This window comes from Protobothrops mucrosquamatus, unplaced genomic scaffold (genome assembly GCF_001527695.2).
Source record: "Protobothrops mucrosquamatus isolate PMUCROS unplaced genomic scaffold, P.Mucros_1.0 scaffold_4, whole genome shotgun sequence".
Lineage (NCBI taxonomy): Eukaryota > Metazoa > Chordata > Lepidosauria > Squamata > Viperidae > Protobothrops > Protobothrops mucrosquamatus.
Genome location: NW_015386080.1, coordinates 296997 through 310506, shown reverse-complemented (window position 1 = coordinate 310506; position 13510 = coordinate 296997). Strand labels below are relative to the sequence as shown.

General features: G+C 36.5%; 1 protein-coding gene across 1 annotated transcript in view; it reads left to right on the top strand.

Moving 5' to 3' along the window:
• Positions 1 to 13510, top strand: part of TBCK (TBC1 domain containing kinase) — an 89954-nt gene that overhangs the window by 20193 nt on the left and 56251 nt on the right. The window contains exons 5-16 of the mRNA XM_015832443.2: positions 201 to 274; positions 1422 to 1563; positions 2030 to 2090; positions 4407 to 4468; positions 5318 to 5379; positions 7832 to 7980; positions 9314 to 9452; positions 10173 to 10272; positions 10519 to 10568; positions 10921 to 11050; positions 11282 to 11380; positions 13272 to 13334. Coding sequence (XP_015687929.1) covers positions 201 to 274; positions 1422 to 1563; positions 2030 to 2090; positions 4407 to 4468; positions 5318 to 5379; positions 7832 to 7980; positions 9314 to 9452; positions 10173 to 10272; positions 10519 to 10568; positions 10921 to 11050; positions 11282 to 11380; positions 13272 to 13334 — 1131 coding nt within the window. The remainder of the gene's footprint in view (positions 1 to 200; positions 275 to 1421; positions 1564 to 2029; positions 2091 to 4406; positions 4469 to 5317; positions 5380 to 7831; positions 7981 to 9313; positions 9453 to 10172; positions 10273 to 10518; positions 10569 to 10920; positions 11051 to 11281; positions 11381 to 13271; positions 13335 to 13510) is intronic.

Below are 13510 nucleotides of genomic sequence, written 5' to 3'. Positions count from 1 at the left end.
AAAATCAACATTTAAGAACAGGCATGCAAAAGAAATGTTTCTTTTTAAAAAGAAAGTGTTTCTTTTTACACCACTGGGAAGTTTTTTCAAAATTTGTCCATAGGAATTAGAACTTAAAAGATTTTTATTGATTCTTATTTCTAATGTACAAGGCAGAAAACTTTGCCAAGTAATTAACTTTGTCGAGTTTCTTTTAACAGGGGCATATTAAATTGTCAAAATTTGGCCTTTATCATATGACTGCTTATGGTGTAGATGTTGATTTTCCTATAGGGTAAGTTAGTTGTCTTGAAATAACCATAATCATATATGAACATTATAACAGTAATTTTCTAGTACATTTGACTAAGATTGATGTTTTCTGTTCCTCCAATATTCAAGAAATATTGTGTACGCATATAATAAAATCACCTAGTAAAGGCATTTCTCATTAGAATCATAAAAATGTCACTTTCTGTGATTGTTATGGCAGCTGTTCCTCATTGGAAGTGATCTGTTGCCACTCATCGATGCTAAACATCAGCAGCCAATTCTCCCCTGCTTCTGCTAGTGCAGGTGGCTGACCATGTGGTTGACCAGTCCTCTTGATGCCAGACATACCCATGACTGTGTCTTCCTCAGCTCCTGAACTCTCTGGACACTCCTGGGGATTCATGCTGATGGCCCCAGTTCTGGCTCATCTTCCTCCTCCAAACCAGCTTCCAATGGGGCCATCACCGAGAGAGGGGGGGAGCGGGAGGCAGACAGACAAACAGACCCTGACACACACAGACTATTGCATTAATGAAATCACATTAACTGAAATGATGAAATAATACCAATAATAATGGGATAAAAAAGGAGAAAATAGCAACTTAGGAAATTGTGTAATAGAAGGAACACTCTGAAAACTGCAAGTAATTTGGAAAAAAGGTATATTTGTTGTCTTTGCAGTCGACTCAGGAATGCATTTTAGACCTTTAAAAGCATGCTTTGACTTTAGACACCAAATCTGTTCTCAATTTCCATGGCCTTCCTATACCTACAAACTGACTTTAATAACAGAATACGTTTTTTAAAAAGTTCTTCTGTCATTGTGACCGTTCAATAAAGAAAAAGATAGGCATTGGCAAATGAGTTGTGTGAAGTTTGTTTGTCATCACCTGCTCCTGAATAATATTTTTTTAAAACAAAGTTTAACAAAGCTTGAAGCACAATTTGACCACTGGTTAACTTATCCCATTGTCTGGTGGAATAAACAGTAAAACGTGTTGTGGAACTAAGAAATTATAAAAATCAATCCCCATATGATACATAAAAAAAAAAATTCAAGGTAATATCTGTTTGTGACCATGTGATAGCAGGAATAATTTGTCTCGGCATCATCTTGCTGCTTTGTTTTAGCAAAATTTTATTTTAATAAGATGATTTTCATTTTTTAGGTACCCATCATACTTGGCCCCTGAAGTAATTGCACAAGGAATTATTAAATGCAATGATCACATGCAGATTGAAAAGGCCCTACGTTCTGGTCCTAAATCAGATGTGTGGTCTCTTGGTATTATATTATTTGAACTTTGTATGGTATGTAACATGTGTTTTTATATCTTTGAGGGGAACTGTAGTTGGACCACAACTTTCAACTTCATCAGAACTTTCAAAGTCATTAAGTATTAGTGATGATAATACATCTGAGCAGCCCCAGCTTCAGGAATGCTCTTTTTTCAAGATATTTGAGAACCATGCTTGATATATTTTCATTCTAGCAATGAACTTTCTTTGAGTCATTTCATTTAAGACACAAATAAATGTCCAGAAAATATTGCAATTGTTGCATTCCCCTTTCCCCCCTTTTCCTAATGATATGGTCCAGAGGAAACGCAGTCTTGAGATAGGCATACAAATCTTTTATGACTGCACATTTTTACTGAGGTCTGTTTAAAAACAACAATTATCTTCATGGATGTATCAGTTAATACATGATTTAAGTACACAGTACGCAATTCATAATAATGCTTCATTAATCACCCCCCTTTGTTGTTGCCTTTAGGGCAGAAAGCTGTTCCAGAGTTTGGATGTAGCTGAAAGACTAAAACTGATACTTAATCTTGGTGAGTAATGTATAAATAACTGCAGATCATTGAAGGCCTCATAAAATCCCAAATGACTACCTAGTCATTATATAGGCTCTGGATTGCCTTTTTTTTTTTAATGTATCTGAAAATTGGATATGTATTCAGTCAACTCTACCCCATAACAGCAGCACAGCACTGTTGCTTTGATAACGCTAAAGAATAAAATAACTGAAGATTATCAGGGCAGTGATACAAGGATGGTTCGGGAATGGAATAAGTCTTGACTGCCTACAAAGTAGTTTCAAAGAATATACCAACCTATCCCTTCATTATTCTTTTATGTATTTTAACTTTATTTCTTGACTGTGGTTTATCAACCATGTCATCCCTTTTACAAACACTGGACCTGTATATAATGGCTACATTTTGTGTCTGAAAAGCAACATCCACAGAAGATATAGCACACCAAGTAAAGCAGCCTCTGTGGATTTTACTCCGCTAGTCGTTGCCAGCTATAGGGGGAAGTGCTCATCTCCGTTTCAAGGCCATTGAACCAGCACTGTCCAAAAATATTTCCGCAGTCATGTGGCCAGCACGCCATCGTGGAGCACTGTTACTTTTCCACCATAGTGGTATCTATTTACCTATTTGCCTGCTTTTGAACTGCTAGGTTGGCAGGAGCTGGGGTGAGAATCAGAGCTCACCCCATCGTGTGGCACGTAGGTCACGAACCTGAGCTGCCAGTTTTCCAGCCAACAAGTCCAGTATCTTAACTGCTGAGCCACCGTGCCACCCCAGAAGATATAGGTGTGGTGAAATTGGTGTGACCTTACTAGTTGTTATATTTATTAATCTTCTCTTGAATTTGCTACAACTGATCTATTTTTGTACTGTTTTGATCAAAGAGGAGCCACCCTACATTTTTTAGGCTTATCAGCCCATCCATATTATGAAACATATTTATATATTGTATATTTAATACTGGAATAAGCAACTTTAACCAGATTTCTGTTCCCCGTGTAATTTTAATATTAATTTTTGAAAAAAATGTGCAAAGCTGTTGTGCTTCAGTGCAAAATATCAACATCTAGCACAATGGTTCTCAACCTGTGGGTCAGGACCCCATTTGGGGTCGATTGACCATTTCATGGGGGTCGCCAAGCAAGGCTGTCCGCCATTTTTTTTGTCCGCCATTTTTTCCCCCTTTTCCGGCGGGTGCCTTACCTCCCTTGGGCTGGGCCAGCTGGTGGTCGGCCTGCTCCGTCTCTGCCGCTTGCCAGCTATGCCTCGGCCGGCGCAGGGGGCGGAACCATGCATGTGCGGCGCTCCCGGGCAGGGAAAGTCCTCAACTTACGACCGGTTGGGTAGTCCTCGACCTACGACCGATTTAGTCCTCGACTTACGACCGGTTTAGTCCTCGACTTACAACCGGTTGGGGTCGCAGCATTAAAAAGGTTGAGAACCACTGATCTAGCATCTTTATTTTCAAGAATGAAAATAGGCCTCTAGGCAGAAAATAAAAATATTGAGTAGCAGCAGCCCAATGCTTTGCTTGGAAGTGTGCCTGCTTACCCTGAAAAAATATAAAAATAAACATGGCAGACAGTATACCATGGGCAAAGAGGAAACAGTAGAAAGTAATATTACCAGTTTGCCTTCTGTTCAATGCCTTTACTAAGATTGGCTTTTGGCTATGCCTGAACCGCAGTCATTTTACAAGTATGGAAGACCTCGTAAAACAGTCATGTTTGAACACACATGACATTCTCTCAAAGTTCTGAATTTGCCGACAAGTTGAAAAAGTTGTTTATTCCTGGTGTATTCCACAAACAAAACACAAGTTGATTTTCATTGTTGTGCTTAAAGTGCTCAAATAATTTTGATCTCAGATATTAGAATGGAATTTATTATGTGAATAGTGGGTATCCAGAATATGAGCTTTCTCCATAGAGATGGGCATTTTCCACATTTTATAAGAGACAATATTTTGAAATTCATCTCAAGATATGAGGACACTTTTAAAATTACTGGGCTGTATCTTTTTGGTTACTATAGAATAATGTTATTTCTTCGTATACATGAGAGCCAGTTTGGTGTGCTGATAAGTATGCCCACATAGAGTTTTGAATAATGCCCCTCATTATGCCCCTGAAGAAGATGTAGCAAAAATGCCTACTTGTCCTTCTATTTGCTAGATTATCCACTTTGTACATCTTAGTTCCACACACTTCTGGGTGGGTGTTTTGCTTTTGAGAGACCAGATGGAAGAGAAACATTGTGTGCATAAAAGAGGAAAACCCTTTTTCTAGAAATGTAAGTAAAGAATTACTAACAACTCATTCTCACCTACAGGGTGTGTTGATGACATCATAACAGTGCTAGCTGAGGAACATGGATGCTTGGAGATTCTGAAGGTCTGAATTTCTTACTTATATCCACAATGACTAATTATAATTCATAGTGAATTTTTTCTTGAAGCATAAACCAAAATATTTAGTAACAATGTCTTTAAAGAAACTCCTGGATTCTCAGCTTGATTACTCTAAGAATATCCACAGTTACTGGATAGTCATTCTTATCTGCTACATTAAAACTGTTTTTGTTTTTTCAGAATTGGCATATAATAAAACAAATCTGCTGGGTAATGGTCCATGACCATAATAAAGATTGATTGAAAATCTGTTGCAGTATATTTAGTTGATTTTGTTCAGTATAGCAGATATAGTTTATACACCTGTTCTTGATTGTAAATCAGAAGAATATTTATCTTTAATTCATTTTGAAAGAAAGTACCTATTTTTTGGCACATTTTGCTTAGTCTTTGTATATAACATGCAAACATAGCCCACTTGAATGTAGGCACATTTCTCAGATGTTGCTCCAGCCTTGTTGAAACTGTCACTTTAGAATTAAGATGTGTTCAACGTCCATCTGGGTGTCACTGAAAGTGGAATCTTTTGAAAGAGTATTTAGTTGAATATTTGCTATCCTTAATTTATTTAACTTTTAATTAGTCATATGGGTTCATTTGTTGATCTTATTTTATTAGGTTTTTAATCATTTTTATATTTTTCATCATGGCAATTACAATTGCTCCTTGTTTTGCAACTTTGATTAGTTATTGGTTTTAATTTATTTATATATGTGGATATTTATGGCTATTTTAGCTGTCCATTCTTTTGATTAAATCATATAAACCATCTATATTGATTTGATATGAATAAATGAGTTAACTAAATTGAAATTTATATTTTACGCACTAGGAAGTTCCTGAAAATATTTTAGCTCTACTTAAGAAATGTCTTACATTCCAACCTTCCAAACGGTAAGTGTACCTTACAAATACATTAGATAATTAGACTTGAAATAAGCAAAACTACAAAAGTTACATATACAATTTGTTCCTTTGTATTTTATAAAATGAAAACCATGGATATATCAGTCTACTTTGAAAACTGTATGCCCATTAAGTTTAACAAGCTTTTTGTCCATACCTGAACTATGATACAAATCAAGCAGATTCAGACTTGCAGTTCTTTAAGCGTGGACCAAAAGGAAATCATAGATATCAAATAACCATGACTTGTGAATTTTTTTAAATAAAAAAACTTCAGTCACATTTTACAGTTATAGTTAACGTCTAGAAATAGATTGTAGATTCACAAGTTGTGTTGCCAACATAAACAATAAGCAACCAAGAAAGGAAAAGAACCAAGCTCAGAGAGCAGCAAGGACCCCCATTTCAGCCCTGAACTTCAAACAGTTTCCTTTATTGCTAATTGATATTGTTTGATCTTTGACTGTATTATATTCAAGAAGTGTTCTTACGATACCTCTCCTAATTATGCAAGCACTGCCACCCTTCTTTGTGTTTCATGTCCACAGTAATAAATAGTGAGATCACTGACTGAAAATGTCCAGGCCTAGTCCATCTCAAATTGATGATGCCTGAAATGTCAATCTGTAGTCAATTCATTTCATCTTTCACTGTCTTCACTTTTCCTATGTTCATGCAGAATTCTTATTCTGTCTTTGCAAATTTGGATTTTCTTTTTCTGCATGGGTAACATCATCAACATCATCAGTGAGGGTGCTTACTGCAAGGTGATTGAAGGTTTGGTGAACTGGTGTAAGGAAAACAGCCTAGTTTTAAATACCGGAAAAACCAAAAAGATCATTGTGGAGTTCAGAAAAAGCAGGCACAGCCACACTTCTCTGTGCATCAATGATTCACCTGTGGAGATGGTTACCAGCATCAAATTCCTGGGTGTGCAGTTAACAAGTAGGCTGGCTTGGTCGCTTAACAGTGAGTCACTGGTGAAGTGGGCACAGCAGCACCTGCATTTTCTGCGTCGCATGAGAAAAGCACATCTTCCTTCCCCTACCCTTACCACTTTCTACAGAGGGATGATCGAGAGCCTCCTGTCATACAGCATCACAGTCTGGTTTAGAAGCATCACTGCTTCAGGCAGGAAGGTGGTGCAGAGAATGGTGAGGATGGCCGAAAAGATTATTGGCAGTTCCCTCTCTTCCATCCAGGAACGCACATAAGCGTTGCTTGAGCAGGGTCCTTAAGATTGTCTGGCACACTACACATTCTCTTCACAACCTGTTTTCCTTGTTACCTTCTGGGAGGAGGCTCCGTAGTATCTGAAGCAGAACATCCAGATTCATTCACAGTTTTGTTCCATACAGTATTAACCTTGTGAACTCTAAAGCTTCCTCCTTCCGTTATATATTCAAGATGGACAGTGATTAATATTTATATGTTACTTTCATGTAAGGGTGTAGGTCTATGCATATGTTGTATATAGTATGTTTAAATGTGTGTTATGTATGTGTATACTTTGAGAGCAAACAACTAAATTTCATTTTTAATGTGTGCCATTGTGCCCACAGTAAAAAATGACAATAAAGGTTATCTGTCTGTCTGCCTGCCTACCTGCCTATCTGTCTGTCTATCTGTCTATCTATCTACTACATATTGTATTCTGAAGCCCTTAATCTAACCACATCATAAACATATTAATATTCCAAAAGATCCTCAGCTTTTCTCAGTAGTATGTGAAGTACCATCCAAACTGATGGCTCAACATCTGCCACTAGATTGTCAGTCATTTTATATTTTATTCCTGTGTGACTTTCTTAATATACAGGAATAGTTTACCACTGCCTTCTCTTAAATAGTATGGAATTCCTTTGCTGTTCTCATAAAGTAATCTTCCTCCAAATTCTTCCTATATCACCACTGACCAGGATAAATAGCTGACCAGCCTGGCTGACCTTCACATTATGGCTGACCCTTTTGGGATTATATACACTGGAATGTGCTCCTGGCATTTTTTACTTCTTACTCTCAGCAGCAATGCACACATATATACCAAACCATGATGAGGCAGGACTTGGGGTGGATTGTAAAATTGTATCATCAGTTTTAATTTAATAAAACATTCAGTCAGTGGTCATGTCTCTACTTTTGATCCATGCTGCATTCACAAATGGATTATTCTTGTGAGCAGTTGAATGCATAAATAATTTGGCCTTGAGGATTGACTTAAAAAGTTAAAGAGTTTGCAAAATATAATGCTGGGTGATTTGCTTTCATTGCTAATTAAAATACATGCAGTGAAAACAAAGTGCAGTTTATGAAAAATAAGTTTATATATAATACATGTGAGGAAAAGTGCATAGGGATATATGAATGAATGTATATATAATATGCATTGTTTGGATTTTTATTATATTTTTGCCTTCACTTCCTTTTTCTGTTATATCAGGCCTACTCCTGGAAAACTATTGAATGATTCAGTGTTCAGTGAAATCTCATCTTTATATCCAACCTTCCATACACCTGTCAGTTTTTTCTCCTCTAATCTAAGATGTGCTAATTTATCTCTTCCTGAGGATATTAACGAATTATTTAAAGGTAAGGCAACAGATTCCAGCTATTTCCCTAGTTTAACCAGACTAGCATGTGGGAGATGATGAGGCCCTCCTTAGCCATGAAAGCCAGCTGGGTAACCTTAGGCCGGTCACTCCCTTTCAACCCAATTCACCTGACAAGGGTTGCTGTTGTAGGGAAAGTATGAGGAAAGAGTGTTGGATATGTTCACTGCCTTGTAAAAATAATAAAGTCCGGGTACAATAAATAATCTTTTTAGCCATGTTTATTAGTATTGTCCTCTTTCTCCTGAAACATAAAGGTAGCATATACCTGTGCCATTTTAATTCTAAAGTTCTTTGGCCTTTATAACTCTACAACTAGTAACTCTTTTGTATCCTGATAATTTGCAGATTTCAGATACTCACACAAATGTTTCATGCCTAGTTATGTGAACTGAAAACCCAGGCTGTAGATTTTAATGAAATGTTTGCTGGGCAGTTAGATTACAGCCAACTGTAAGGAAAATGATCATATGATAGCATACAAGAAAAACCATAACTGCTGTCAGATCCACAGTGATATGTTCAGGCCCCAGGCTTTTCAATTAAATAAATTCTAGGTAGGAGAATGAGACATGAAAGAGTTGTGACTTTTTAAACAGTGCTGCTTTGGATTAATTAATGGTTTGGTCGGTTAATTACACCTTTTATTCTGTTTGGTAAGGTTGTTTTTTTTTTAAAAAAAAAAGATTTTCAGATTCATTCAAAAGAAAAACTTTGTTATGCAGACATGCTTAAAGCATTTGCATGTAGGCTGGTATCTTCCACATGAATCTATAGTTCTTATCGTCCCCATCTCTCATGGGCATTAGCCATTAGATTTAAGATGATGATTTAGGTTCAGTTTTTCTGAAGACACTGACTTGGAAAAATGGGTGATACTATTCTTACTATAGTTTATGGAACAGACATACACATTTTGGATTAATTTACTCATCTTGAATTCTATTATGTTATTGCTGTTGTATGACATGAGATTGAAGATAAAATCCGTTTGATGAATGAATGAAGTATTTAATAGAATCCTGTCTCTTGTACTTATTGAATTGCTAATAAATTGTTATGGAAACATTGGCATTCTTCCTACAGGGCAGCCAATAGATTGTCTAGCTGGTTTCCTTTTCTTACAATTTTCCCTCCTGTTCAGAGAGAAAATATTGTTTCTATTTGCTAACATGGGAAGGTTTTATCTACAAACTTTTTATTCAGTTTTCAGGGAAAAAATACATGTTTTTGAACCTAGAGAAAAGAAAGGTGCATGAAAATGGATATAATAATTGTCTTTAATAGTTGTCCTTGTTGAATTCTATTAATAGAGGAAAGTTCTGATTATCTAGCAGAAAGGACAATTGAAGAAGTTTATTATCTTTGGTGCTTGGCTGGAGGTGACTTGGAGAAAGAGCTTGTCAACAAGGATATCATTCATTCCAAGCCTCCCATCTGCACACTTCCTATGTAAGATATACAGGCGGAAGGGGAAAGGAAAGCACTCTGTTTTGGGGAATAAAAGCAAGAAAGAAATATATAAGTGATAAAATGAAACTGGCTTTTAAATAGGAACAGGGCCAACAATCTGAAAGTCTACTAGTTGCATTATTCACTATTTGCACTTTCTATTTCCTTGAAAAAGTATGGAAATTTGTAGAAAGGTCTTCAGAGGTGCTCTCTGCAGACATACAGATTCAGTTAAAATATTTCTCAGCTAAACATTTAATTGTATTGATTTTATTTATTTATTTATTTCCATTTCTATAGCTGCCCATTGCAGTCAATGACTTAGTTGCATGATTAATATCATGCAGCTAAACAATTTGATTAAAATTAAGATATAGGTGCCTATAGGTGGATAATCACTTGAAATAGAAATATCCACTTATCCATTTGAAGACAGGTAACAGCAAAAGCTGTTTGCATTTGCAAAATTAACTATACTTATTTTGATTAGCATCCTCAACTTCTCAAATATACTTTTTATGTGTAAATTATGTTAATTAACAAGCAGAAGCAGAGTAAGATTATGTCCCTAAATGTATGAAACTGCAGACTGATCAAGTGTCAGTATAAATGCAATGAAAGCAGTTCTATTGAATATGGGGGGGGGGAGAGAAAAGCCTACATGAGCTAATGCTTGTTGTTATGTTGAAATTTGTTTTCCTTTTTCTTTTTTACTCCTAGTTTTTTGTTTGAAGATGGGGAGAGCTTTGGACAAGGGCGTGATAGAAGTTTCCTTTTGGATGATACAACTGTGACGCTATCACTGTGTCAGCTCAGGAATGTAAGATATTGTGATTCCTTAAAATAAAATATGGATCGTTCATATATTTTATCTGTGTTAGACAAAGTTCTGTAGCCAGTATTATCAGAATGGTCTTTACCTTGTACAAACTAAGAAAAAATTAGTTTGATAACAAGTTAGGCAGCAAATAAATTTAATAAGTAAATAATAAAACATTGTTTTTATTAATTGTTGACTATGTTAAATGGATATTTTTCTAACTGGAAATTTATATAATTTTTATAGAGATTGAAAGATGTTGATGGAGAAGCATTTTATCCATTGCTTGAAGATGAGTAAGTATATAAAATAAATTTTCTGTTTGAGAGGATAGGAATCACTTAGATCCCCAAGAAATTGATTGTTGATCCCCGTAGGTCAGCCATGAATAGTGATTAATAGTAGTTGTATTGTGTTTCTTAATATTACATAGTACAAAGTATTTGTAATATATTATATAAAGTTATTTTATAATAAATTAGGAAATTAAATCAATCAGGCTTCAGTTTATAAAAAGGAAATTGAATTTGTTTTTCACTATACACCCAAGGTGAATATTTCAATTATTTCATTCCCTAGTTTATTTTTATGATTTCTTCTGTTTAAGACATAATACTTTAAGAACTATTTCCTCTGTTGTTTTTTCAGCCAATCAAATATACCTCATTCAAATAGTAACAATGAATTATCTGCTGCTGCCAAACTTCCTCTTATTATTCGAGAGCGGGATACTGAATATCAACTAAATAGGATTGTCCTATTTGACAGACTACTGAAGGTGTGTGGTTTAGAAAGGCATCAAATGCTGTCCTAATTTTGGCTTTATCCATTTAATTTTCCTTGATTAGTTTTGCCATTAACTATGATATTGGCCTTAGTCCTATTTGATATCAGATTAATGCATTTGATCTATAGTATCTTTCAGTATCATTTCAGCATAGAAATGTTAAAAGTATGCTATTAAAAGTATGAAAATATTACTAATACCAGATCGATATGTTATTTCTAGGCCTATCCATATAAAAAAAATCAAATTTGGAAAGAAGCCAGAGTTGACATTCCCCCTCTTATGAGAGGTTTAGCTTGGGCAGCGTTACTTGGAGTAGAGGTAAGATTAAGACAGAGACACAAGAATTGTTTTGTCTGTCTACGCAATATATTCCAACCCTACCTTTTAACTTCCACAAAACATTGGAAATTAGCCTCTGCAAATAAAATTACAACTGACTACAAAATATTAATGAAAAAACAGAATCTGCAGTTTTGGCCCGAAACTATAGCAATGATGCAATGGCACAATTCTTTTGCACCCAGTATATGGAGGTGCAGCGTCAAAGTAGAATTTAAAGGTTGAGTCCGGGAAGTAGACAGATAATTTTGAATTCTTATCTAAACTACATTTGCAATTTGGCACTCCTAATTATCACCTCTTCTTTGAGATATACTATTTGAGCTCTGGCTGAATAAATTCTTAGAAGAGTCCTAATACTTACAGTGGAGTTCTTGATGCTCTCTGCTCTCTCTTGGTGTTTGCTTGCAGGAATTTCATTAGCTGACTAGGTAACATCTTTAGTGGAAGAAATGTTTGCTCACTCTTGACCTATTGGTGGGAAATTGTTTTCTCTTTGGTATTTCCTTGATTAGGTGGTTGTTTACTTCTTGATTGTTTGTCTCAATAGATAATTTTTTGATTAGGCTATTGGTACTGTATTTTTCTGAGATTTATCTTGATGTTAATCCGTCCTTAATTGCTAAACAGTAGTTGTTGGGATTTTTTTTAGCATTTTAATTGACTCTTTTGAATGCTGAAAGTGTTGTTCATCTCTATATACCTGTAAATGGCTGGTTTGTCTTAATTGCCAGCCTCCTAGGAATTCCATAACATTTTTAAATTTATCTTGATCTAGGTTGCCCAAAGTTTCCCAGTTGAAACTATGCTAACTTGGTCCATGTAGTTTGAAATTAAGGAGGTTTTCATCATGTTTTCTGAATGCTGGTTGTCCTGGTGGATACACACTACTAGCCTTCTCCCTGTCTGTCCTATATAGTGACTGTGTAGTAGTCTTTACATGTATGTTGTAGATCAGGGCTTTTCAACCTTTTCACCCATTGTACCACTTTTAGGATGTGGCAATATCCGAATACCACCAGTCGCCTAGCAAGGTGTGAAAAACATAATGATCAAAAAAAAAAGGGGGAAAGGAAAAAAGTGATGAAGTACAGGTAGTCCTTGACTTACAACAGTTCACTTAGTGACCATTCAAAGTTACAATCGCATTGAAAAAAGTGCCCCCCAAGCCACAGCCGAGCAAGGCACCTGCCTTCCCACCCAGTAGCGCTCTTCCTCCTGTCCAAGGTTTTCATTGTTGTGAGCATTTTTGTTGAGGATTGGCAGCAGAGGTGGGGTAAGGGGGTGTTTGGTTTTTATTCCCCCCATCTGCTGGGTGGTTGCAGCAGGTTTTAGTCACTTCACATGACCCTAGGACACTGTGACCATCATAAATATGAATCAGTTGCCAAGCATCTGAATGCAAATCACAAGACCCTGGAGATGCTGCAACATTCCAGCTGATCGGCGCTTCTTCTGGGCTCAGCAGAAACACCAGGATGAGCGCCGAGCTCCAGCTGGATCCTGGCGCTGATCCTGGCGCTTCCGCTGAGCCCTGACAGCCCTGCAGCTCCAGCCATCTCTCGCTCAGGCTTGTGCGGTGCTGCCACCGGTTCAGCTCATTCCCCTCCCCCGCTACCACTTTTCTAGGATGGTCGCATACCACCTGTCAGGTGCCAATGTACCACAGGTGGTACCCGTACCACTGGTTGAAAAGCCCTGTTATAGATGACTCCTGTTTTTTCTTCTTGAACTACTACAAGTTTTTTGTTGTTTAATTGAAATTTTCTAGGGAACTTTGGTATGCTATGTAGTTTTAATAGTCTGTTGGTTGTTTCTGAGATTTTTCTTTGGCAGTGTTAAACTAAAACTTACAGTGTCTTCATTTTAGGGAGATATTCAAGCAAAATATGATGCTATTGATAAGGACACTCCTATTCCTACAGATAGACAGGTAGGTTTTTTGTTCTTTTAAGTGTCATAAGCCTTTGGAATAATAATGTAGGAGCTGACCAGGCTGAGCCCAAGGAAGGGGTCAAACATGCCATCAGTGTCGAGTTTCTTCATGCCCACAAGAGATCTAACTCCAGCCCACCTTGAATTTCATTGACTCTTTATCTACTGCCAATT